The 26,994-nt window shown below is 48.0% G+C and overlaps 1 protein-coding gene across 1 annotated transcript; it reads right to left on the reverse strand.

Annotated features, from left to right (window-relative positions):
• Positions 1 to 138: 138 nt before the first annotated feature.
• On the reverse strand, positions 139 to 26,994 carry NAA40 (N-alpha-acetyltransferase 40, NatD catalytic subunit). The gene is made up of 8 exons (XM_075326076.1): positions 26,844 to 26,994; positions 24,867 to 24,962; positions 24,724 to 24,776; positions 24,539 to 24,634; positions 19,361 to 19,519; positions 16,514 to 16,597; positions 617 to 694; positions 139 to 514 (listed from the first exon to the last, which is right to left on the reverse strand). The coding sequence occupies exons 1-8, from the start codon at positions 26,847 to 26,849 to the stop codon at positions 376 to 378; spliced, it is 711 nt and encodes a 236-aa protein (XP_075182191.1). The 5' UTR covers positions 26,850 to 26,994; the 3' UTR covers positions 139 to 375.

Consider the following 26,994-nt stretch of genomic DNA (forward strand, 5'->3'; position numbering starts at 1 on the left):
TGATTAATCGGGGCCTAAGTTTTTTTGCTGAGTTTTTGTAGCAGAAACTCCAATACAAACTTGTAGATTTTGGACCAAAAAACACAGCAAAAAAAAAAAACAAAAAACAAAACACCTCAATAACAATCAATGAAAGCATTTTGAAGTCAAACAGGAATTTATTTACCGTTAAAAGGACTAGTAGAGACATGAGTTACACGCATGTCTACAATAGTGCTGCATAAAACATCACCAGGTTTAAAAAAAAACATAAAAAATACAAAAAAAGAACAAAACAGAAAAAAAAAATAAAATAAAAACAAAAACATTAGATAAGACAATCATTTTGTCCATTAGGATCCTCCACAGTCCTCGGATGTCTATCCACCCCTTCATTCAATGGCAGCAGCCAGCACACTGTGCTGAATGTGAATGGGGAGCGTCTCCAAATTTTGTTCTGCGGCTCAGAATCTCATATGTGCAGTCATCCCCGCAGCAGCCCGATACACTGGGAGAGGTCTCGTCTATCTCAAACCTAAAATGTAGGAATCAAAAAAAAAGGACAAAATATTAAAAATGCAGACGCACATCAGATGGTGGGAGAAGGGCGATGGCGACAAAGAATGATTGGACTTACTGTAAAGCATCTCTGAAGAACTGGTAAGCACCGTGATTGTGTTTAAAGACTGTGAGGACAACTTTCTTCATTTGTGTGCTGCAAATATAAAAATATGTTAAATTTATGGGTTAATACGTCGAGGAGCTTATTCCAAAGTATAACTTCAATGGAAGCGTCTGACGTATCGAAGCTATCACGAGCGCAATTAACAACACGTTTGCTCATGATGTAACAAAGACACTCCTCTGAAACGATTAGAACAACAAATATAAAAAAAAAATTCTGTGTAAAATTTTCCCAAAAAATGAGGAGCAACAAATCCAATCAAATTAAATGAAATTATTAAAAAAACATGCAATAAATGTAAAAAGAGATGCACACAGTAAGAAAAAGAGGATGCTGCAGCATACAAGGCAAAATTACAATGGCCCCGGTTGAAACAGGGAGTAGCGAAACGTACGTCGGGGTGAGAAGATTGCGGCATGAACTACTAATTGAGCCAGGTAATTTGATCTTTGCCTTGCTGTGGTGTATTCTTGTGTTCGTTGCGGCTTTCAATGACAGCGGTCGGTAACATGCACGGCACAGTATTCTATAGTGTGGAGCTCCACCTACTGTAATAAATTGGTATTACAGCCACAACAGGGTAAATCTGGGTTTTCTGTGCAATATTACGCATGATTGATACCTAGGTGGCTAATTTTGTATTAGGTATTTATTCTAGAACAACAGATATCCTTTTGTTAATATTGGCTATTGCTATTTTCACCATAAACTATTATTGTCAGTAGGTTTAGATATATGCAATTATTTATTGCACTAGATCACGTTATATTTATTGACAACATTATACAGTTTGGAGTATATTAGTAAAAGGGGATAATAGTTTTATTTATTTTTTACCACAGATTTGTCTTTTTGTATCATCACTATATGTAATTTTGCCTTGTATGCTGCAGTATCCTCTTGTTCTTATCTGTGTACATCTCTTTTTAAATTGATTGCATGTTTTTAATAATTTAATTGATACAAATTTAATAATTTTATTGGATTTGTTGCTCCTCATTTTTTGGAAAATTTTACACAGAATTTTTCTATATCACATGTGAGAAAGTCCCTGGAACCCTGGTCGAACGGCGCCCCCCTGTGGCCGGACACATAAAGCAACTGCCTGATCTGCCGCTGTTTGTAACCATAACTGACCTGTAAATGTACTCTGACCTATATATAGATACTCTGTAAATTCCATATTGTATATATTGTAGTTTCTAGTGTGCCATTTAGGGCGATTAAAGAAGGGAATTTTGTTTACTTACCGTAAATTCCTTTTCTTCTAGCTTAAATTGGGAGACCCAGACAATTGGGTGTATAGCTACTGCCTCCGGAGGCCACACAAAGCACTACACTTAAAAGTGTAAGGCCCCTCCCCTTCTGCCTATACACCCCCCGTGGGATCACGGGCTCCTCAGTTTTAGTGCAAAAGCAAGAAGGAGGAAAGCCAATAACTGGTTTAAAAACAAATTCGATCCGAAGAAACATCGGAGAACTGAAACCATTCAACATGAACAACATGTGTACCCGAAAAAACAAAAATCCCTAAGAAAACAGGGCGGGTGCTGGGTCTCCCAATTGGAGCTAGAAGAAAAGGAATTTACGGTAAGTAAACAAAATTCCCTTCTTCTTTGTCGCTCCTAATTGGGAGACCCAGACAATTGGGACGTCCAAAAGCAGTCCCTGGGTGGGTAAAATAACACTTCGTGATAGGGCCGAAAAAACAGCCCTTTCCTACAGGTGGGCAACCGCCGCCTGAAGGACTTGTCTACCTAGGCTGGCGTCCGCCGAAGCGTAGGTATGCACCTGATAATGCTTGGTAAAAGTGTGCAGACTCGACCAGGTAGCCGCCTGGCACACCTGCTGAGCCGTAGCCTGGTGCCGTAATGCCCAGGACGCACCCACGGCTCTGGTAGAATGGGCCTTCAGCCCTGAGGGAACCGGAATCCCAGCAGAACGGTAGGCTTCAAGAATTGGTTCCTTGATCCACCGAGCCAGGGTGGATTTGGAAGCTTGCGACCCTTTACGCTGACCAGCGATAAGGATAAAGAGTGCATCCGAGCGGCGCAGAGGCGCCGTGCGGGAAATGTAGATTCTGAGTGCTCTCACCAGATCCAACAAATGCAAATCCTTTTCACATTGATGAACTGGATGAGGACACAAAGAAGGTAAGACGATATCCTGATTGAGATGAAAGGGGGATACCACCTTAGGGAGAAACTCCGGAATCGGGCGCAGAACCACCTTGTCCTGGTGAAACACCAGAAAGGGAGATTTGCATGACAGCGCTGCTAGCTCGGACACTCTCCGAAGAGACGTGACCGCTACTAGAAAGGCCACTTTCTGTGAAAGGCGAGAAAGGGAAACATCCCTCATAGGCTCGAAAGGCGGCTTCTGGAGAGCAATTAGAACCCTGTTCAGATCCCAGGGCTCTAACGGCCGCTTGTAAGGGGGGACGATATGACAAACCCCTTGCAGGAACGTGCGTACCTGAGGAAGTCGTGCTAGGCGTTTCTGAAAAAATACAGATAGCGCTGAGACTTGTCCTTTAAGGGAGCCGAGCGACAAACCTTTATCCAAACCGGATTGTAGGAAAGAAAGAAGAGTAGGCAATGCAAATGGCCAGGGAGAAACTCCCTGAGCAGAGCACCAAGATAAGAATATCTTCCACGTCCTGTGGTAGATCTTGGCGGAGGATGGTTTTCTAGCCTGTCTCATGGTGGCAATGACCTCTTGAGATAATCCTGAAGACGCTAGGATCCAGGACTCAATGGCCACACAGTGAGGTTCAGGGCCGCAGAATTCTGATGGAAAAACGGCCCTTGGGACAACAAGTCTGGTCGGTCTGGTAGTGCCCACGGTTGGCCTACCGTGAGGTGCCACAGATCCGGGTACCACGACCTCCTCGGCCAGTCTGGAGCGACGAGGATGGCGCGGCGGCAGTCGGACCTGATCTTGCGCAGCACTCTGGGCAACAGTGCCAGAGGTGGAAACACATAAGGTAGCCGGAACAGCGACCAATCTTGAACTAAGGCGTCCGCCGCCAGAGCTCGGTGATCGTGAGACCGTGCCATGAAAACCGGGACCTTGTTGTTGTGCCGGGACGCCATTAGGTCGACGTCCGGCATCCCCCAGCGGCGACAGATCTCCTGAAACACGTCCGGGTGAAGAGACCATTCCCCTGCGTCCATACCCTGGCGACTGAGGAAGTCTACTTCCCAGTTTTCCACGCCTGGGATGTGAACTGCGGATATGGTGGATGCCATGTCTTCCACCCACGTCAGAATCCGCCGGACTTCCTGGAAGGCTTGCCGACTGCGTGTTCCTCCTTGGTGGTTGATGTATGCCACCGTTGTGGAGTTGTCCGACTGAATTCGGATCTGCTTGCCTTCCAGCCACTGCTGGAAGGCTTGTAGGGCAAGATACACTGCTCTGATTTCCAGAACATTGATCTGAAGGGTGGACTCTTGCTGAGTCCACGTACCTTGAGCCCTGTGGTGGAGAAAAACTGCTCCCCACCCTGAAAGACTCGCGTCTGTCGTAACCACCGCCCAGGATGGGGGTAGAAAGGACTTTCCTTTTGACAATGAAGTGGGAAGAAGCCACCACCGAAGAGATTCCTTGGCCGCCTGAGAAAGGGAGACGTTCCTGTCGAGGGATGTCGACTTCCCGTCCCATTGGCGGAGAATGTCCCATTGTAGTGGACGCAGATGAAACTGCGCGAAAGGGACTGCCTCCATTGTTGCTACCATCTTCCCTAGGAAGTGCATGAGGCGTCTCAAGGGGTGTGACTGGCCTTGAAGGAGAGATTGCACCCCTGTCTGTAGTGAACGCTGTTTGTCCAGCGGAAGCTTCACTATCGCTGGGAGAGTATGAAACTCCATGCCAAGATATGTTAGCGATTGGGTCGGAGTCAGATTTGACTTTGAAAAGTTGATGATCCACCCGAAACTCTGGAGAGTCTCCAGCGCAACGATCAGGCTGTGTTGGCATGCCTCTTGAGAGGGTGCCTTGACCAGTAGATCGTCCAAATACGGGATCACAGAGTGACCTTGAGAGTGCAGGACTGCTACTACTGCTGCCATGACCTTGGTGAAGACCCGTGGGGCTGTCGCCAGCCCGAAAGGCAGAGCTACGAACTGAAGGTGTTAGTCTCCTATAACGAAGCGTAGAAAGCGCTGATGCTCTGGAGCAATCGGCACGTGGAGATAAGCATCCTTGATGTCTATTGATGCTAGGAAATCTCCTTGAGACATTGAGGCGATGACGGAGCGGAGGGATTCCATCCGGAACCGCCTGGTTTTCACGTGCTTGTTGAGCAGTTTTAAATCCAGAACGGGACGGAAAGACCCGTCCTTTTTTGGCACCACAAACAAATTGGAGTAAAAACTGTGACCTTGCTCCTGAAGAGGAACAGGGGTCACCACTCCTTCTGCCTTTAGCGTGCACACCGCTTGCAGAAGAGCATCGGCTCGGTCGGGAGGTGGAGAAGTTCTGAAGAATCGAGTTGGAGGACGAGAACTGAACTCTATCCTGTACCCGTGAGACAGAATGTCTCTCACCCAACGGTCTTTGACCTGTGGCAGCCAAATGTCGCCAAAGCGGGAGAGCCTGCCACCGACCGAGGATGCGGAGAGAGGAGGCCGAAAGTCATGAGGAAGCCGCCTTGGTAGCGGGTCTTCCGGCTGTCTTTTTTGGGCGTGACTGAGCCCGCCAAGAATCTGAGCTCCTCTGATCCTTTTGAGTCCTTTTGGACGAGGAGAATCGGGACCTGCCCGAGCCTCGAAAGGACCGAAACCCCGACTGTCCCCTCCTCTGTTGGGGTTTGTTTTGTCTGGGCTGAGGTAAGGATGAATCCTTACCCTTGGACTGTTTAATGATTTCATCCAAACGCTCACCAAACAGTCGGTCACCAGAAAATGGCAAACTGGTTAAGCACTTTTTTGGAAGCAGAATCTGCCTTCCATTCCCTTAACCACAAGGCTATGCGTAAAACCACGGAGTTGGCGGACGCCACTGCCGTACGGCTCGTAGAGTCCAGGACAGCATTAATCGCGTAAGACGCAAATGCAGACATTTGAGAGGTTAAGGATGCCACCTGCGGAACAGATGTACGTGTGACCGTGTCAATCTGTGTAAGACCAGCTGAAATAGCTTGGAGTGCCCATACGGCTGCAAATGCTGGAGCAAACGACGCGCCGATAGCTTCATAGATGGATTTCAACCAGAGCTCCATCTGTCTGTCAGTGGCATCTTTAAGTGCAGCCCCATCTTCCACTGCAACTATGGATCTAGCCGCAAGCCTGGAGATTGGAGGATCCACCTTGGGACACTGGGTCCAGCCCTTGACCACGTCAGGGGGAAAGGGATAACGTGTATCCTTAAGCCGTTTGGAGAAACGCTTATCTGGATAAGCGTGGTGTTTCTGGACTGACTCTCTAAAGTCAGAGTGGTCCAGAAAAGTACTTAATTTACGCTTGGGATACCTGAAATGGAATTTCTCCTGCTGTGAAGCTGACTCCTCCACTGGAGGAGCTGGGGGAGAAATATCCAACATTCTATTGATGGACGCTATAAGATCATTCACTATGGCGTCACCATCAGGAGTATCCAGATTGAGAGCGGTCTCAGGATCAGAATCCTGATCAGCTACCTCCGCCTCATCATACAGAGAGTCCTCCTGCTGGGACCCTGACCAGTGTGATGAAGTCGAGGGCCGCTCATAGCGAGCTCGCTTAGGCTGTCTGGGACTGTCGTCCGTGTCAGAGCCTTCACCCTGGGATGCATGGGACACCCCCGGAGCCCGGAGCTGTTCCAACTGAGGGGGACCAGGGAGCAATGATTCAACAGTGCCCATGGTCTGAGTTACTGGTCTAGACTGCAAAGTTTCTAGAATTTTAGTCATAGTCACTGACAATCTATCCGCAAAAACTGCAAACTCCGTCCCCGTCACCTGGACAGTATTCACAGGTGGATCTCCCTGGGTCACCTCTAGCAGAGGCCCCGGCCGAGCAAGTGCCACAGGGGCCGAGCACTGCACACAATGGGGGTCAGTGGAACCTGCCGGTAGAGTAGCCTCACATGCGGTACAAGCAGCATAGAAAGCCTGTGCCTTGGCACCCTTGCTTTTTGCGGATGACATGCTGTTGTCTCCTCTGAGCAATCTAGGAGGGTATATAGCCAAGAATCACCAGCGACCGTACAGTGCAATGTATAGCATGCAAGCATAAAAATACAAATGTACACTTCGGCACTAGTGGGGTCAGCACCAGAGGTGCCGCTTACCGCCCGCTCAAACGCGGGTGTGTGGTCGCCAGAATCCCGTGTCTGGGTCTCCCAGAACTTGTCTCCCCTTCTCCAGCTCAGACTGCACACAGGAATGGCTGCCGGCGTTCTGTGAAGAGGGGCGGACCGTGGGCGTGCCTCAGACAAAGTGCGGGAAACTGGCGTCCCACTGTGTCCAGTGTGAGGGCTGGAGTATGTAAAGTAGACTCCAACCCTCTGCGCTGATGTTCTGTACAGCGTCCCGCCCTTCCCCTGACTGGCAGGCCTGGGGGCGGGAACGAAGCGAAACTAGGCCGCAAAAGCCGGGGACTCGAGTAATAAGCGCGGCCGTCATATATGCACGGCCAGCGCGGAAGTCCCCGGCGCACCACAAGTCCCAGCCGCGCCGCAGCGTAAACTGACAGCAGCGGCCGGCGCGGCAGTTCCCAATACATTAACTGACTCAGCAGAGCTGTAGTGAGTAGTGGCACAAGCGCGCAGCGCTGTTGTCCCCGGCGCACTAACACACCCAGCAATGCTGCAGTGTGTCTGCGCGCGGTCTGTACGGGGACACAGAGTACCTTGACGTAGCAGGGCCATGTCCCTGACGATACTCAGCTCCATATTCAGCAGATTCCCCAGCGGCTGTGGATGGAGCACGGTCTCAGTGCCTGGAGACCGGTAAAATCCCACTTCACCCAGAGCCCTAAGGGGGATGGGGAAGGAAGCAGCATGTGGGCTCCAGCCTCCGTACCCGCAATGGGTACCTCAACCTTAAACACCGCCGACAAAAGTGGGGTGAGAAGGGAGCATGCTGGGGGCCCTAGTATGGGCCCTCTTTTCTTCCATCCGACATAGTCAGCAGCTGCTGCTGACTAAACAGTGGAGCTATGCGTGGATGTCTGACCTCCTTCGCACAAAGCATGAAAACTGAGGAGCCCGTGATCCCACGGGGGGTGTATAGGCAGAAGGGGAGGGGCCTTACACTTTTAAGTGTAGTGCTTTGTGTGGCCTCCGGAGGCAGTAGCTATACACCCAATTGTCTGGGTCTCCCAATTAGGAGCGACAAAGAAATATATAATTTAATCTTGGACTGTTCTGTTATCTCGATCCTGAATCCCACGTCTGTGTTCTCGGTGAATAGTTATCGTAATCGATTGGTGGCAGAGAGTTTAAGCCAAGGATCATTGTGGGGCAACCAGTGAGATCTGAGGGAGGTTTAGATATTTTCCGTCCGCAGAGGTCGGGGGAATATACACCTTACTCTCACCGGGAGCCCTTCAATCATCGGCATAGTAGAATAGCGGCCTCCTTGCTTATTGTCGGGCAATTCCATGATTGGCCTGACTATAAGAGGGGCGCGACAGAGCGCGTCACGTGCTCGGTCTGTCGGGTGGTGGAAAGGGGGCTGTAACTTCCACTTCCTACCCCCCGTTTCGTGACCAATAGGTGGCGCTGCGCTAGAGTTTGTCTCCTTTCCTAGAGAGACAATTTGAATATTTCTTAGAGGGGCGTGGCAGCTATAAGTCCCCTTACTGGCAGCCAGACTGACTTGCAAAGTCTCCTTAAGGAGAATAGTGTTCCCCCATGGTCCCCCCATATAGCTTCTCATGAGCCAGATCAGACACCCCATACTTTGCACTGACGAGGGGCAAGCACCCTGAAACACAGTGTCTGCAAATTGGGATACTGATCTGGCATAAAATCCTAAATCATATGCAAAGGATTGTTAAAAATCCACTTCTGACTTTTAGGATCGCTACTTCCAATAGGTGGCGCTGCGCTAGAGTTTGTCTCCTTTCCTGGAGAGACAATTTGTCTATATCACTAGTGCAGCCTGTGCAGCCATACAGGGGCTCATTACTACCTCCAAAGGTGAAATTTTGCATTTTGATGAGTCATTGGACTGAAAAAGGCCCATATACTGTATTTGCACAGGGACCCTTTACTGTATGTGTCCTCCAGTGTTCCATACGTACCGTATTTTCCATGTTATAAGATGCACCGGAGTATAAGACGCACCCCAAATTTAGAGCCGGGAAATATATAATCCTAGTGGGCTGTGTAATGGCTCGCCGGGGGGGAGGGGGTGCGGCGGTAGTGGAGCGGCTCAGGAGGGTCACAGGAGGTAGGGTCAGTGGACAAAGGGTTGGTGATAAGGGATGATCGAATACATCGGCTTTGTGAATATTTTCCGAATACCTCGCCGCTATTCGACTATTCACAAATATTCGATGCGCAATGCAAGTCTATGGGAAACCCAAATAACTATTCAGCACTATTCAGGCTTCCCATAGACTTACCCCCAAGCCCGCAGTATCACCAATAGGGATGATCGAATACTTCAAATATTCGGCTTCACGAATATTTTTCCGAATGCCTCGCTGCTATTCGATGCGCAATTCTATGGGAAACCCGAATAACAACTATTCAGTACTATTCGGGCTTCCCGTAGACTTACATTGCGCATCGAATAGAGGCGAGCCATTCGGAAAATATTCGCAAAGCCGAATATTTGAAGTATTCGATCATCCCTATTGGTGATACTGCGGGCTTGGGGGGGGTGTTATCTCGTGGCAGTGCGCACCATTTATATGTCGACGTGCTGCAGGCTCCAGTGAGCTGTCGGCTGTTGACGAGAGACTTCAAGAAAACTGCTGCGGAGGCGGCGCGTGCGCAGATTGGTATCCGCGATCATTTTCTTGAAGTCTGATGCGTTAACAGATCAAGGGAGCCCGCAGAACGCCAGCAGATCAATGGCGCCTACGGCAGCGATACCCTTGATCCTGCAGTGTCGCAGACCCACTGTCTTGTAACACCCCCTCCCCTGAGCCCTCAGTATCGCCGACCCTGCCTCCTGTGACCCCGCTCCACCACCGCCTCCCAAATAAGCCATAACTGAATTATAAGCCGCCCTCCCAGTTTTGGGGGGAAAAAAAAGAGAATTTTGTTTACTTACCGTAAATTCTTTTTCTTATAGTTCCGTCTTGGGAGACCCAGACCTTGGGTGTTTAGCTTCTGCCTCCGGAGGACACACAAAGTACTACACCTAAAAGTGTAGATCCTCCCGCTGAGCTTATACACCCCCTGGTGAGCCAGTCCCAGCCAGTTTAGTGCAAAAGCTGAAGGAGAATAGCCACCCACAAGTAGAACAGAGCAAGAGCCGGAACAACCGGAGACTCTGTCCACGACAACAGCCGGTGATAATACGCGGAACAAGAAATTGCCAACAGGCAACAGGGAGGGTGCTGGGTCTCCCAAGACGGAACTATAAGAAAAAGAATTTACGGTAAGTAAACAAAATTCTCTTTTTCTTTATCGTTCCTTTGGGAGACCCAGACCGTGGGACTTTCCAAAGCAGTCCCTGGGTGGGAATAAACAGAAAACTAAGAAGTAGGCAGAACCTAACTTCACAAATGGGTGACAGCCGCCTGAAGGATGCGTCTGCCCAAGCTCGCATCTGCCGAAGCAAGAGCATGCACTTGGTAGTGCTTCGAGAAGGTATGCAGGCTAGTCCAAGTGGCAGCCTGACAGACTTGTTGAGCCGTAGCCTGGTGCCTAAAAGCCCAAGAGGCACCGACAGCTCTGGTCGAGTGTGCTCTGATCCCCGGCGGGGGAGGCACCTGAGTACTCTGGTAGGCGTCCGAAATGGTCGACCGAATCCAAACGGGCTAAGGTCGGCTTAGAAGCAGGGAGGCCTTTGCACCGACCTGTGGTTAGCACAAAAAGAGAGGTGCACCGCCTAATCGCAGCGGTGCGAGACACATAGATCCGGAGAGCACGCACCAGATCTAGAGTATGCAGCGCTTTTTCAAAGCGATGAACAGGGGCCAGACAGAAGGAAGGTAAGGTAATGTCCTGGTTAAGGTGGAAGGGAGAGACCACCTTAGGAAGAAAGTCCGGAGTCGGACGGAGAACCACCTTGTCTTGATGAAAAACTAAAAAAGGTGACTCCGAGGAGAGCGCAGCCAAATCAGAGACTCTCCTGAGAGAAGTTATGGCAACCAGAAAAGCCACTTTCTGTGAAAGCCGATACAAAGAAACATCCCTAAGAGGCTCGAAGGGGGCTTCTGCAAGACCGTGAGAACAAAGTTAAGGTCCCAGGGATCCAAGGGCCGCCGGTAAGGCGGAATGATGTGAGACGCGCCTTGCATGAAAGTGCGGACCTGAGACAGCCGAGCGAGACGCCGCTGGAACAAAACTGACAGAGCTGAAACTTGTCCCTTGAGAGAGTTGAGGGACAGTCCTAGCTGCAGACTGGACTGTAGAAAAGACAGAAGGGTCGGCAAGGAGAATGGCCAAGGAGGATGGCCGTTAGAGCGACACCAGGACAGGAAAATTTTCCAAGTCCTGTGATAGATCTTAGCGGAGGAAGACTTGCGGGCCCGAGTGATAGTGGAGATGACTTCAGGAGGAATACCAGAAGCCGTCAAAATCCAGGACTCAAGAGCCACGCCGTCAATTTGAGAGCCGCAGAATTCGGGCGGAAAAACGGACCTTGCGAGAGTAGGTCTGGACGATCCGGGAGATGCCACGGCATCTCTACGGACAGTTGGAGCAGGTCCGGATACCAAGCTCGCCTGGGCCAGTCCGGTGCAATGAGGATGACTCGACGGCCCTCCATTCTGATCTTGCGCAGGACTCTGGGCAAAAGAGCTAGAGGGGGAAACACGTGGGCCAGACGAAACTGGGACCAGTCCTGAACCAGAGCGTCCGCGGCGAAGGCCTGAGGATTGTGGGAGCGAGCCACGTAAACAGGAACCTTGTTGTTGTGACGGGATGCCATTAGGTCCACGTCCGGAGTGCCCCATTTGCGGCAGATCGACTGAAACACTGCCGGGTGCAGGGACCACTCGCCACCGTCCACGCTTTGACTGCTGAGATAATCTGCCTCCCAGTTGTCCACGCCTGGGATGTGGACTGCGGATATGGTGGACCTGGAGTCCTCCGCCCATTGAAGAATGCGTTGTACCTCCATCATTGCCAGACGGCTGCGTGTGCCGCCTTGATGATTGATGTAGGCAACCGCTGTTGCGTTGTCTGACTGGACTCAAATGTGCCTGCCCGCCAGCAGGTGGTGAAATGCTAGGAGAGCTAGAAACACGGCTCTGGTTTCCAGCACATTGATTGAAAGGGCTGACTCGGACGGAGTCCAAGTGCCCTGCGCTCTGTGCTGGAGACATACCGCTCCCCAGCCGGATAGACTGGCATCCGTGGTGAGAATCACCCAGGACGGGGCCAGGAAGGAGCGCCCTTGGGACAGGGAGAGGGGCCGAAGCCACCACTGTAGGGAGCTCCTGGTCCGTGGCGACAGAGCCACTAACTTGTGTAAGGAGGAAGGCCGCTTGTCCCAACAGCGGAGAATGTCCAGCTGCAGGGGGCGCAGATGGAACTGGGCAAAGGGAACAGCCTCCATGGACGCCACCATTTGACCCAGCACCTGCATCAGACGCCTGAGAGTATAACGGCGGGGCCTCAGGAGAGAGCGCACCGCCAGCTGGAGTGACAGCTGTTTGTTTAAGGGCAACTTCACGAGTGCCGACAGTCTCAAACTGCATCCCTAGGTACGTGAGACTCTGGGTCGGAGTCAGAGTGGACTTGGGAAGATTGACAAGCCACCCGAATTGGGCTAGAGTGGCGAGAGTGAGCCGAGACACTCCGCTGACAGTCTGCGCTGGATGGAGCATTGACTAGAAGGTCGTCCAGGTAAGGGAGCACTGCCAACCCCTGGAGGTGCAGAACCGCAATCACTGCTGCCATGACCTTGGTGAATACTCGAGGGGCCGTGGCTAACCCGAAGGGGAGAGCCACGAATTGGAAATGATCTTCTCCTATTGCAAAACGTAGCAAACGCTGGTGTGAAACTGCAATTGGCACATGTAGATAGGCATCTCTGATGTCGATGGACGCCAGGAAATCCCCTTGGGTCATTGCGGCAATGACTGATCGCAGAGACTCCATGCGAAAGTGCCGCACCCGAACATGCTTGTTGAAAAGCTTGAGATCCAGGATGGGCCGGAAGGTACCGTCCTTTTTGGGAACTAGGAAGAGGTTTGAGTAGAAACCTCTGAACCGTTCCCGGGCAGGAACTGGTACAATTACTCCGTTGGCCTGCAAGGCTGCCACGGCCTGTGAGAAGGCGGCGGCCTTGGAGCAGGGGGGAGTTGAGAGAAAAAATCTGTTTGGCGGGCTGGAAGAGAATTCTATCCTGTAGCCGTGGGAGATGATATCCCGCACCCACTGATCGGAGACGTGTTGAAACCAAGCGTCGCCAAAGTGGGAGAGCCTGCCACCGACTAAGGACGTTGCCGGAGCGCGCAGAGAGTCACGAGGAGGCTGCCTTAGTGGCAGCACCTCCTGCGTTCTTCTGTGGACACGCTTTTGGGCGCCTGTTGGATTTCTGGTCCTTAGCTGAGTTAGCGGACGAGGCGGAGGGCTTAGAGGACGACCAGTTGGAGGAACGAAAGGAGCGAAACCTCGACTGATTCCTACCCTGGGCAGGTTTCCTGGTTTTGGTTTGTGGCATGGAAGTACTCTTCCCGCCAGTAGCTTCTTTAATAATTTCATCCAGCTGTTCACCGAACAGCCGGGACCCAGCAAAAGGGAGCCCAGTAAGGTACTTCTTAGAAGAAGCATCTGCCTTCCACTCGAAGCCACAAGATCCTGCGGATAACGAGGGAATTAGCCGAAGCTACCGCAGTGCGGTGAGAAGCCTCCAGCATGGCAGACATGGCATAAGATGAAAAAGCTGAAGCTTGAGAAGTTAAGGCAACCATCTCGGGCATAGACTCCCTGGTGAGGGAATGCATCTCCTCTAGAGAAGCAGAGATGGCTTTAAGAGCCCACACTGCTGCAAAAGTTGGGGAAAACACGGCCCCCGCCGCTTCATACACGGATTTGGCCAGAAGGTCAATTTGACGGTCAGTGGAATCCTTAAGGGAGGTGCCATCAGCCACCGACACAACGGTCCGGGCTGAGAGCCTAGACACCGGAGGGTCTACCTTTGGGAAATGAGCCCACTCTTTGACCATCTCAGGTGGAAAGGGAAAACGGTCATCAGAACCACGCTTTGGGAAGCGTTTGTCAGGACAGGCCCTGGGCTTGGTCACAGCTGTCTGAAAACTGGAGTGGTTAAAGAACACACTCTTTGCTCTCTTAGGTGAGGTAAACTGGTGCTTTTCTGCCAGAGAGGGTTGCTCCTCTGATACTAGCGGATTGAGATCCAGTACAGAATTAATGAAAGCAATCAAGTCACTAAGATCTGAGTCACCCTCGGAAAGATCAATGGGGTACATGGAGTTAGCCTCCGAGCCCCCTGTAAAGGCATCCTCCTCATCCTGCGAGTCAGCTCTTGAATCAGAGCCGCGGGATGAGGAGGGAGAGGGAACCGTGCGGAGCCTCTTAGGAGGACGGGGTCTGGGCCCTGATGATGAATCCTCTGTGAGCTCCGGTGGACGGAGGTCATATGATAGAGATCCTAAGGGACCCTTAGCAGTAGAGGCACCCTGTGAAGGGGGCTGATGCATATTCATCAAAGTCCTGGATAGAAGTCCCATGGACTCAGCAAAAGACTGGGAGATAGACCTAGAGAAGGACTCTACCCAGGCCGGGGGTTCAGCCACAGGTGCAGGAGCAGCAGCCTGAGAGACCACTGGGGGTGAGACTCCAGGCTGTGGCACCGCCAAGTTAGAGCAGACATCACAATGTGGATAGGTGCTCGGATCAGGCAGCAGGAGCTTACATGCAGCGCATACAGTATAAAGCTTTGGAGCCTTGCTCCTCGTGTGAGACATGCTGCTGGAGTGGGGGCTCTGCCAGAGAATGAACCCCAGGGAGTATATACAGAGGTCCACAACCAGAGACCGGTTGTGGCTTACCAGACCAATGGAAGCGGTGTTGTGTGCCCTCCAGATCCCGAAGCCCGGACCCCCAATGCACAGAACCTCAGCAGGGATGCAGAGTGCAGGCCAGCGCAGAGTGAACCCTGTCTGAGAAAATGGCCGCCGGAGCGAAGAGAGGGGGCGGGACTTGGGGGCGTTCCTGTAGGAAAGTGGGATCTGGAGGGCCATAGAAACCTGCAGGGGAGGAGACACGCACAAGCAGTGGGGAGTGTCCCTCCCCTGTGCAGGACGGCCGCCGGGAGGAGCCGTGCCTGTCCCTCTGCATGAGTGACATGCGAGGGCAGTGAACAGAAACTAGGCCTCTGGCAAAGCCGGGGCCTAAATTTGAGCGGCGAGGCCGACGCGCAGACACCATCGGCGCGGTTCTCGGGCGAAAGCTAGAGAACCCGCCGGAAATGCCAAAATAAATACAGTAAGCACACTCTCCCCATACAATAAAGTACAGGGACCCCCAACATATAAACGTCTCAGATACTTAGCTGCTGAGACGCAGGGCCAGGTCCCTGGGGATGAGTGCTCCGGTCCAGCAGGGTCCTAAAGGGCTGCGGATGGAGACCGGTCTCCTGCCAGGCATGGAGACCGCGCTGGCTCCCACTTCAAGCCAGAGCCCAGGAGGGATGGTGAAGGAGCACGGCATGTAAGGCTCCAGCCTTGGAAATCAACCTTACAACACCGCCGACACAGTGGGGTGAGAAGGGACATGCCGGGGGTCCAGACGTGGACCCGCACTTCTTCAATCTTTTCCAAAAAGCAAAAAATCATATGAGAATGCATGTGTGGATGTATGCCTCCTGAACACAAAGCGATAAACTGGCTGGGACTGACTCACCAGGGGGTGTATAAGCTCAGAGGGAGGATCTACACTTTTAGGTGTAGTACTTTGTGTGTCCTCCGGAGGCAGAAGCTAAACACCCAAGGTCTGGGTCTCCCAAAGGAACGATAAAGAAAAAAAAGTGTGTCTTCTAATCCGTAAAATCCGGTAAATTTATTCTGAGACAGTTCACAAATGTGCCATTGTGACAGTCCCCCCCCCCTACTCCTACTGTGCCCCCAATTCTTCATGCAACGGGAGATCTAGCCGGTAATAGGTCTTACACTACTTACAGTTCAAAAGATGCCGTAATATGGACTGGCAGGGGAGCAAAGACATCACAATGTCTAAACATACACACCTAATGCTGCTCCTAACTTTTACTGGAACCCTCTTAAAAGGCTGGAGTCACACATGGGTGTCACTCGCGCGGGAATCGAGTTGCATCACCTGCTCTCCGGAGAGGAGCGCGTAGCTGCATATATTTCTATGCAGCTACATGCTCCTGTCTGGAGAGAGTCAGGCTGTGTCCAGTGATGTGACTCCACTCTCGTGCAAGTGTTACTCCGGCCTAACTTTAGAAACAGGATTCAATACGTCAGATAAGTGGAAAGTAGTAATTATTTTTCCAGGGTATCATTTCATATAGTCCTACTGACATACAATACATGGCCGTTATTTAGAAATGTCTATGTAAAACGCCTTTGAATGTTTTATTTTTTTTTTTTTAATTAGAACATTCAGTATGTGGAGCAGAAAGGGGAAAGAAATGAATCAATAGACAAGGTTAGCAATTAATTTCCCCCGTATGTTATATTTTTATATTATGAGAATGAAGCGGAATAATGGCAGAAATTTTATGGAAAGATGAATGTCTATCAAACTCACCTATTTGCCATCAACTGCAAAATCTGTACCAGGAATTTCCCCACTCCTTTCCTGCGGACGCGGATTTCTAACTGCACCTCATAACTGGAAAAGAAAAATGGAAAGAAACATTTAAAAAGGGGATGTGCAGTCCCAAAAAACACAAGAAAGGAACAATTCTGCAGTACCTGACAGCGGCTCATAGACTGAATACAGCAGCCAGTTGTCTAAACACCACCTTTATGAAAATGACCTGTCCAATGATTAGGGCAACCCATTTAAAAGGGACTATCAGCACATGATGACTGTTTACACTAATCATTTAAAGTCACCTCCCCAACCAGTTTGTTTTCCATCAATCTCCACCCTCCCCTCGTCTGTGATTGACAGCTCTGGCTTCATAGAGTCAGAGAAGGGAGGAGATAGATAGAAAACCAGCAGATGTGAAGGTGAATTTAAATATTTAGCCTCGCCATGATGCACGAGAGCCTGTGCTTGGTGTGTACAGTCATCCTGTGCTGACAAAAGTCCCATTAAATGATTAGCCCCACCATGGTGCACAAGCAAATGTACTTGGTGTGTACAGTCATTCTGTTCAGATAAGAGTCCCATTAAATGATTAGCCTGCTATGATGCATGATCGCCTGCACTTGGTGTGAACAGTCATCCTGTGCTGATAACAATCCCTTTAAAGGGAACCTGTTATCTAATTCATACTGCCCAAACCATAAGCAGGATGAATCAGAGTTTGATTGCATATTTGCAGTCAAGTACAGTGGAACCTTGGTTTACAAGCATAATCCGTTCTGGGACTGTGCTTTTAAACCAAGTTACTCGTCTAGCAAAGCAACATTTCCGATATGAAATAATGCAAGCTCAGACAATTCGTTCCACAACTTGTTCAATGTCCCATCCTGGTCCTCTATTGTGCCATTCCACACACGTACAAACACACACACATATTATGCTCACCTTACCTTCCGTTCCCTTGCCGGCCTCCTGGTTCTTGTAGTTCGCCGGTACAGGATGTGTATCGGGAAACCATCGAGACCGATGCCCCGGAACTTCCGCTGTCAGAGCGCTGATGTCAAAGGCAGGAGTCGCTTGCCTCCGATTGGCCAGCGCGCTGCCTTTGAGTATCGGCTGACAGCGGAAGTTCCTCCATTGTCGCGATGGTTACCGATACACATCCTGTAGCGGCGAACTACAAGAACCATGAGGCCGGCGATGGAACAGAAGGTAAGGTGAGCATAATATATGTGTGTTTGTGTGGACTGCAAGAGCGGGTCAGAGCACGGTGGATGTACGGAACCGGAAGTGTGTGCGGTGGGTATTTTGCTTGTACAGCAAAGCTTGCTCGTAAACTGAGTTACTAATTTACAGCAAGCTTTGCTCATTAAGCGAAATACTCGCTAACTGGGGCACTCCTTAAGCGAGGTTCCACTGTATATTTTTTTTTATCTGAAACGCTCTGGGGGTTTAGAGAACTTATAGAAGATCCACCTGGGAAAAAGACTAGTCTGGTGACGACAACAGCCAGCTCTACCCAGCGCTGCTGCAAGCAACCGACAAGCCTCTTCCCATGTAACACACTTTGGAGAGATCTGTCAATTACCAGTTGCAGCGCTGGAAGAACTTATATTAAATTTTCTAACTATATTTTGTCAAAATTGCTGGAGCTTAATAAAGTTCTGTATAAGGGAGACCATTGTTTGGCCCCCAACTGCCACAGCCACCCACTGACATCCTGCAAACGGGTCTTCCTCCTTCCCTTATAAACCAACCGCTTTAGGAGCTGCGGTCTATTTAGACAGTGGCATCAAAAAAAAAAAAAATTAAAATCTGGGATCAGAAGCTCAGTTGGAAAACAATTCTGTGCTTAAAGAGCACCACCAGGATTCTCCTATATAAACTAAAGCCAGTGCTATACTGGCGCTATCATGCAGATTCTATACATACCTTTAGTTGTGAGATCGGATGTATAGTTTCTGAAATACAGGCAAGTAAAGTTTGTAAAATGCACTGTTAGGTGTTGCAGAATATCTAATAGGTGCGTCAGGTTTTGTTAGTTATTCCCGTCCCTATCTGCCTGCTTGTCCTTCCTCCCCCTGTCTTTGTTATTACAGGGGGAGGAAGGACAGAGGGGGAGGAAAGCCAGGTAGTAGACGAAAGTAACCTCATGTTACCAAAACAGCCGTCGGGTGGTCTGTCGGACCCTACTCTCTCCTTCCCCCCCCGTTTTTGGCATCTTAGCATCTGACCTGCCCATGTAAGTATTATAGTAACCATTGGTCTATCATACATTATGCGGTATATTTACCCACATTATCTTCAATGGTCACATGCACTGGGAATGTCTTAGTGATGTATGGCGACATCTAGTGGGCATAATGAGTATTTATAATGTCACGTTGCAATTGTAATGTTGTATGTACATCATAATCAGAGGTGTCCGTGGACCTTTTTGGGGTTCATTTTCTGTACCTAATGTCTTCACCCTTTTCATGTTGTCTGCTATTACATAATAAATTTGCAAATCAATTTATGGGCGTTTGATCGTTTTCTCTTGTTGTGTTTAGCAGACAGGGGCAGGAATATTTTGCAAGACCTGACCCACCTATTAGATATTCTGTAGCTGCTATCAATCAAATAATGCAATTCACAAACTTTACTTGCCTGTATTTCAGAAACTATACCTCCGATCTCACAACTAAAGGTATGTATAGAATCAGCATGATAGCGCCAGTATAACACTGGCTTTAGTTTACTTAGGGAAGTCCTTGTGGTTGGTCCTCTTTAAATTGCACCAAAGACACTGACAAAAAAACAAAAACACACATACTGGACAACCCATCTAATGTTCCTTACCAGTAGAGCACTTCATCTCCACATTCGACATCAAATCTGAAGTGCACAAAAGCCACGGGCATACTAAGCTCGTCTCTGGCAATCAGATACCAGGCACGTTCATCTGTCAGCTCCTCTCGTTTTTCTCGCTCTTTCCATCCCCATTCACTTTGTTCATAACTACATAAAAGATTAAAGAAAGAATTTAACAGATTTCCAGAGGAATGATCTGCGGTGGCCTTCAGGACTAACGACCGGAGCCTTGACACTACAACTCAACGGAACACTGAATTACCAATACTTATTGGAAATAGGATGCTGAAGGCAGAAAAGTTAAGATTCTTACAAAAGCTTACACCTGGACAAAAAGAAAAAAACCGCTCTTAAAATTACCGTATTTTTCGCTTTATAAGATGCACCTGATTATAAGACGCACCCCCAAATTTGGTGAAGGAAAAGAGATTTTTTTTTTTAATAAATGGGGTCCGTCTTATAATGCCAGTGTCAGTCTAACAAATCATACAGGGTATATGTCCCTCATAGCCCCCTTAATCTGGATATGGCCCCCTTATATTGAATATAGCCCCCTTGTGCTGGCACACGTCCCACAGTGATACCACACGTCCTCTATGGCTGGCACACGGCCCCCTGTGGCTGGCACACTGCCCCTATTGCTGCCCATGGCCCCCTGTGGCTGGCACACGGCCCATATTGCTGCCCATGGCCCCCTGTGGCTTGCACACATCCCCTATTGCTGCCCATGGCCCCTGTGGCTGGCACACGGCCCATATTGCTGCCCATGGCCCCCTGTGGCTTGCACACGGCCTCTATTGCTGCCCATGGCCCCCTGTGGATGGCACACAACACCCTGTGTTTGATATGGCCCCCAGGCTGCTGCTTTTAGTAAAATAAACTTTTTCCTTACCTTCTCCAGTGCTGTCCTCTCTCGTGTCTCCCTCCCTGCAGTTGAGCTCCTGCACTAGTGCACTTCCTGGTTCTTGGAGCCGGTCATGTGATCAGTACAGCAGAGTGACATCTCTGCATGCATGATCACAGCGGCAGGAGGGAGACACCGGGAGACACCCTGGAGGAGGTAAGTAAAGAGTTTTTTATTTTACTATGGGCAGCAGCATGGGGGCCATATCTAACACAGGGGGGCATGTGCAATCAAAGGGGAGCACAGGCACATATAATATGCGCCGATCCCCCAGCCCGTCACTGCGGTGCGGTTTCAGCACCACGGTGATGGATAGCGGCAGTACATATTATATGAGCGGGAGCAGATCTCCCGCTGCAGCCTTCACCAGCCTCCCTCAGCCTCCAGAGCTGCCCCCACCTCCCCTGGACCCTGCAGTATATAATCCGTATATTCGGATTATAAGATGCACCCCCTACTTTCCCCCAAAATTTGGGGGAAAAAAAAAGTGTGTCTTATCAAGCGAAAAATACGGTAACTTTAAAGCATTTTACAGTCCCATGAAACCTATTACAAACAGAAGACTGATTAACTGCATGAATGGAAAATGTCCTGCCCCATAAGTGGTGATAAAGAGCTGGTCCGCTGGGATAGCAGGGTCCAACCACATGTACTGGATTTTTCAGATTGTAAGACACTTTTCCTCCCAAAAATTTGGGAGGAAAATGAGGGGTGAATCTTACAATCTGAATGTAGTTTAATAGAAGTGAAGAATGGGCGCTGTGCTGGCGGTGAGGACCCTACTGGTTGTGTGGAGCAGGGCGGTGCGGCGGGTCTTCCAGATGCTTTGTCAGCAGTTTGGGCTTCAAAGAAATGGCGCCCGTAATTGGCGCGTGCACAAATGGAGCTCTCGGCTCAAGAGCTCACCTGCGCACGTGCCGCCTCTGGCCCATTGATCTCCCAGCAGCGGATTTAAGGAAAATAGCGTCCGGAGGTGGCTCGTGTGCAGATGAGATCTTGGCTTGTCATTGAGCAGACAGCTCAATCTTCACACGCGCCACCTCCGGGCGCCATTTCTTTAAAGCCCGCACTGCCGACAGAGCATCTGGGAGTGGGACACCGACCGCACTACCCTTGCAGCCAGTACAGCCCCACTGCAACGCCTGCAGCATCGCCCTACTCCAGAACCGGCCCTGCCTTATGTGACCCCACTCCACCACCGGTGGCAGCCCCCCCCCCCTCCAGTAAGACACCACCGGAGTAGAAGATGGAACCCCCCCTTTTTTTTTAACAATTTGCAGCACGGTGGCTCACTGGTTAGCACTATAGTCTTGCAGCGCTGCAGTCCTGGGTTCAAATCCCACCAAGGACAACATCTGCAAGAGTTCGTATGTTCTCCCCGTGTTTGCGTGGGTTTCCTCCGGGTACTCCGGTTTCCTCCCACACTCCAAAGACATACAGATAGGGACTTTAGAGCCCCAATGGGGACAGTGTTGCCAATGTATGTAAAGTGCTGCGGAATATGTTAGCGCTATATAAAAATAAAGATTTGATTTGATTTAAATTTGGAGTGCGTCTTATAATCCGGTGCGTCTTTTAAAATGAAAAATATGGTGCTTATGAAGGATCGGGTTTAAAAATATTTGAAAGATTTTTCTCCTATAAATCGTAGACATCATTTCAAAAGGGCAAAAGTGAAAAGGCGGCTAAATCATCCATACGCAGTCTGTACAGGGAGAATCAATATTAGATCTTGATGTTCTGGTACCGTACCCTAGAGCTGTGACAAATTTAATCCACAGTTCCCAGATGTCTGTTGGCGTTGTGATAGGGCAGCTAGATCTCAATATCACATTTTTTTGGACTTGCGCTGGGGTGATTGGATTTGAGGTCCAGTGAAATCCTTAAAGGGAATCTGTCTACAGGTTTTTACCACCTAATCCGAAAGCAGCAAAATGTAGAGACAGCGATATTGATTCCAGGGATATGTCACTTACTGGGCTGCTTAGTGTAGTTTTGATAAAATGACTGTTTAATTAGCAGTAGATTATCATTACAGGACTAGTTGGCCTGCTGCAGGTAGTCCAGCATATTCATGAGCTCTGTATAACTCCTAGATCTGCAGCAGAGAAAACAGTGATTTTATAAAAATGACAGCAAACCGCTCAGTAAGTGACACATCGCTGGAATCAGGGTCTCTGTCTCTACATTATGCTGCTCTCAGATGGGGGAGCAAAAAAAACTGGTGACAGATTCCTTTTAATTCAAAATGTTCTGTATGCGAAGGTATGGCAGGAGCCTGCAATCTATCCTAGAGGTTTGGGAAAGAACTCATCCAAACTATTACTGCATATCTAAACTGCGGCCAGGTGCTTGATCGCTCTCCAGTGGAAAATGGATAAATCTCCCTCCTATCAGGAGCGGCTCCGACATTCGCAGGGTGGAACACATGACAGCTTTACTGAATGCAAACAACGTGGTTTCCTTCAAAATCTTCTGGGCTTCTTGTGATTATTTCTGGGCTCAATATAATAACTAAGGCACTCATCTCGAGGGCCCCGCACCCCCCCCAATGTGTGTGAGTCCTCTGTCTTTTGTCTGGGTATTGTTTATATGGAAATCTTATATGGATAAGGTGACGCAGGTTGGGTTTATAGTGGCTCCGTGGATAACTTGCATATGTGGATTGTTTACACCTTCAATTTTATTACTCCGTTCCAGGATGTAATATGTCTCAGGGGCCACTGGAGGGACTTCAATCCTAATGATAAGTTTTAATGCTCTTTACATCCACTGAGCTACTTTTTCCTAATGTAAATCTTTTGTGTTTATGCTGATTATTACATTTTATAAACCCCCCCCAAAAAAAAGGGGCAAGAGTGACAGTCCTTAAAGCACCACTCCAGTACAATTTTATTTTACTACTGGAGCGGTGATTTAAATCCAAGTTCCCTGCTCCTCGTCTTATACTTACCTGTTGCAATCTTCATCTTTTAATGTGCACCAATCACCAGGATTTTTTTTATATAACCTAAAGCCAGTGCTATACTGGCACTATCGTGCTGATTTTATACATACATATATATTATATATATATATTATATATTATATATATATAGACATATATAGACATATATATAGTTGTCAGCTCGGATGTATAGGTTTACAACACAAGCAAGTAAAGATTGTAAAATGAGCAGATTTTTGATTGGCTGCCGATCACCTAATAACTGGGATGGGTTTTGATACGGATTCCCGCCCCCTTGCCTGTTCATCATCCACCTGTTATTTATGCTAATGCTACTATAAAATCGTTATGCTAACTGGCTAGAAGGACCTGTGCAGATGTCATACTCATATGACCAGAAGGGGCGGGGCCTCAGCCAACATAGCTGATACCAGGAAGCAACATATTTTTTTTCTGTTGTCTGAAGCCCCGCTTTTTCTGGTCACATAGGTATGAGATCAGCACAGGTCCTTCTAGCCACTTAGTAAAACATTTATATAATAAAATTAGCATAAATAAGTTGGGGGATGATGGACAGGCAGGGGGGCGGGAATCATTATGAATACCCACCCCAGCTAACAGCTGCCACCAATCAAAAAGCTGCTCATTTTAAAAACATGACTTGCTTGTCTTTCAAAATCTATGCATCCGAGCTGACAACTAAATGTATGTTTAGAATCAGCATAATAGCACCAGTATAGCACCAGCTTTAAGTTATATATGAAAATCCTGGTGATTGATGCGCTTTAACTGCTGCTCCTGTTGTTCTCTGGTGTTTCAAAGAACACTCTTCAAATGCAAGTCTATGAAAGCCTCGTTCTGGCTCTCATAGACTTTTATTTAGCACAGTAGTTACGGTCACAAGATCATCAGTGGTATTAGAGCGGTGTTGATAAAAAGGTGAAAATGTTGGAGGAGGAGTATAAAACTGAGGGCAGGGACCATAGATTATAAACACCACTCCAGCGGTGAAAAAAACGGAGTGGTGCTTGAAGATCAGATAGGACTGCCTCAGACCTCCTGATCTGAATGACCCACGGCTGGGCTGGACATCACAATCAGAACTTAGGCAATGAATGTAGTAAGTGTGAATCCGGCCTTAGAGAAACAGGTTTTCAAAATTATTCCTACAGGACCATACAGCCTTGTCAAAATGAGAAAATCCCTTTAAGGTCACGGAATGGGGCAAAAACAGCTATATATGGACGGGGCATAAAATGCCAGTATATGTCCTGGCCAACGAGTCTGATATATAAGGTTACAAAGAGATTCTTACAGCATCTGCATATTTGTCTTTGTAAGTTCGAAGGCCCAGTCTATGGTCTTTTGGTCCAAATCTGTTACTCGGCAGCACTCTATGGTCAAATTCAACCTGAGAATGTAAAGAATGAAGACGGGTTAGCAAAAATGTCAAGATTAAATACTCAAAAAACACTCAGTTTTCCCTACATCACACCTTACCCATTTCTGTCAAATTTTTTAAAGACCGGAAAGGCTCCAAGAGGGTCACCAAGCTGCAAAAAAAGAGAAATAACCAAAACCAAGGGTCAGAGAACAACGATAGGCAAGAACATAAAAAAAACAACTTTGTAAAGGAAGCTTACCTGATTGGCTGCTTGCACCTTGGCACACACAGCGGCCATGGCGGCGCGCTCCTCTTGTCGCTTTTGCTTTTTCTCTTTTGCCCTTACAGATTTTCTCTGAGGACCAAAGGGGGGGGGGGAAAGAGTCGTAAGTGAAATTCAGGATTCATATCAATGGAAGATAGAAGTAACTGTATGGTAAATGCAAAAACAGAAAAAGATATAACTGCACAAATTGCCATTTTTCTGTCGCTGTACAACCGCCCCCCCACCCCCCCAAAAAAACCCAAATACTCTAAAAAGGCAACTGAAACTTTGTATGTTCCCCAAATTGGTCACCATCCAACAAAACAAAAACAAAGAAAAAATAAAGCCTTCACAAAAGGTCCATCAATGTAAAAATAAAATTAATTTAATTGGTGTAACCACTAACACACATATGTATTTTACATCCTCTAAACACACATGCATGAAAGATCTCCTATATATAAATACAGAACATATTAGATCCCATATATACATACACACACACACACACTATACATCTGGTCCCATAAATACACACACATATATATCCCATACGCACACTAAATATATTAGTTCCCCCATATGTACACTAAATGTATTAGATCCCCATGTATATGTTTATTACATATACACACACACACACACACACACACACACACACACGTGTGAGTAGAACCGCTGTATACACACACACATACTATATATTAGATCCCCATTATACACACACACTACATATCAGATGCCCCTATATACACAAATTATATATATATATATGTATGTGTGTGTGTGTGTGTTCAACCTACACACACACCATATATATATATTAGATGTCATAGAAGCAAAGCCCCTATATACACACACTATATAAGTATTATAAGTATTAGATCCCCCATATCAGCACTGTATATATGCACATATGTATTAGATCCCTATATACACGCTAAATATGTATTAGAGCCCCTATATATATATACACACACACACACACACACACACACATTAGATTCCCTATATAAAAACTATAGATTAGATCTCCTATATACACATTGGATCTCCTATAAACGCACTATATTAGATCCCTACATATACACTAGATCCACACTCTATATATTAGATCCCTACGTATACACACTATGATAGATCCCTTATATATACACAAACACACACACACACACATACATACATACTATCCCGCATAAACACACTATATATTAGATCCCCTATAAACACACACACACACTATATATTAGATCCCCTATATATACACATTGAATCTCCATAAAACACACTATATATTAGGTCCCTACATATACACTAGATCCACTACATACACACTCTATATATTAGATCTATATATATTAGATCTATATATATATATATATATATATATATATATATATATATATATATATATATATATATACATACATACATACATACATACACACACACACACTAGATCCCCTATATACACACTAATAAATATTTTATATATAACTATCCCCTATAAACACACTATATATTAGATTCCCCTATATATACACTAGATCCCATACATGCATATTATATATTAGATCCTTATATGTACATATTAGATCCCCTAGAAACAAACTATATAGTAGATCTCCTTTATATACAAATTCGATCCCCTATATATACACACTATACATTACATCCCCTACACACACATTAGTTCCCTTACACACACATCTGGCAGACGCCCCATTCCCCGTGGCTCTTTTCCATATTAGTGCACATCCCTGCAGCAGGACCGCAGCCGCCTGTCTCCCTCCGGCTGAGAATAGCCCGGTGCTGTATACAATAGCAGCCCCAAAACCCAAATAAAAGACATAGCCAGTGCTCGGAGGACAATCCACTGTCCCCATTATACACCGGCATCCTAACCCCAACTGCCACAGCCAGACAACTGCCCCCAACCACTTCAACTGCCCATGCCCCCTCCCTCCTCACCCCCATGACGTAGCAGATGACGTAAGACTCTCAGTCCCGGTTCGGTTCGGTGCTGGAGGGGGAGAAGAGTAGAGTAAGGGGGCTAAGTGATGATATCATCACGCACTGGACCCAACACGCCCACTCATGTAGCTCCCCGGCATAGCGAAGC

Source organism: Anomaloglossus baeobatrachus, chromosome 10 (genome assembly GCF_048569485.1).
Source record: "Anomaloglossus baeobatrachus isolate aAnoBae1 chromosome 10, aAnoBae1.hap1, whole genome shotgun sequence".
In the NCBI taxonomy this organism is placed as follows: domain Eukaryota; kingdom Metazoa; phylum Chordata; class Amphibia; order Anura; family Aromobatidae; genus Anomaloglossus; species Anomaloglossus baeobatrachus.

Coding starts and splice junctions, on each gene's coding strand:
- NAA40 (XM_075326076.1), bottom strand. Junction 24,777..24,866: donor AGGTGCAAGCAGCCAATCAG/GTAAGCTTCCTT, acceptor CTTTTTTTGCAG/CTTGGTGACCCTCTTGGAGC. Junction 515..616: donor TTCTTCAGAGATGCTTTACA/GTAAGTCCAATC, acceptor CCTACATTTTAG/GTTTGAGATAGACGAGACCT.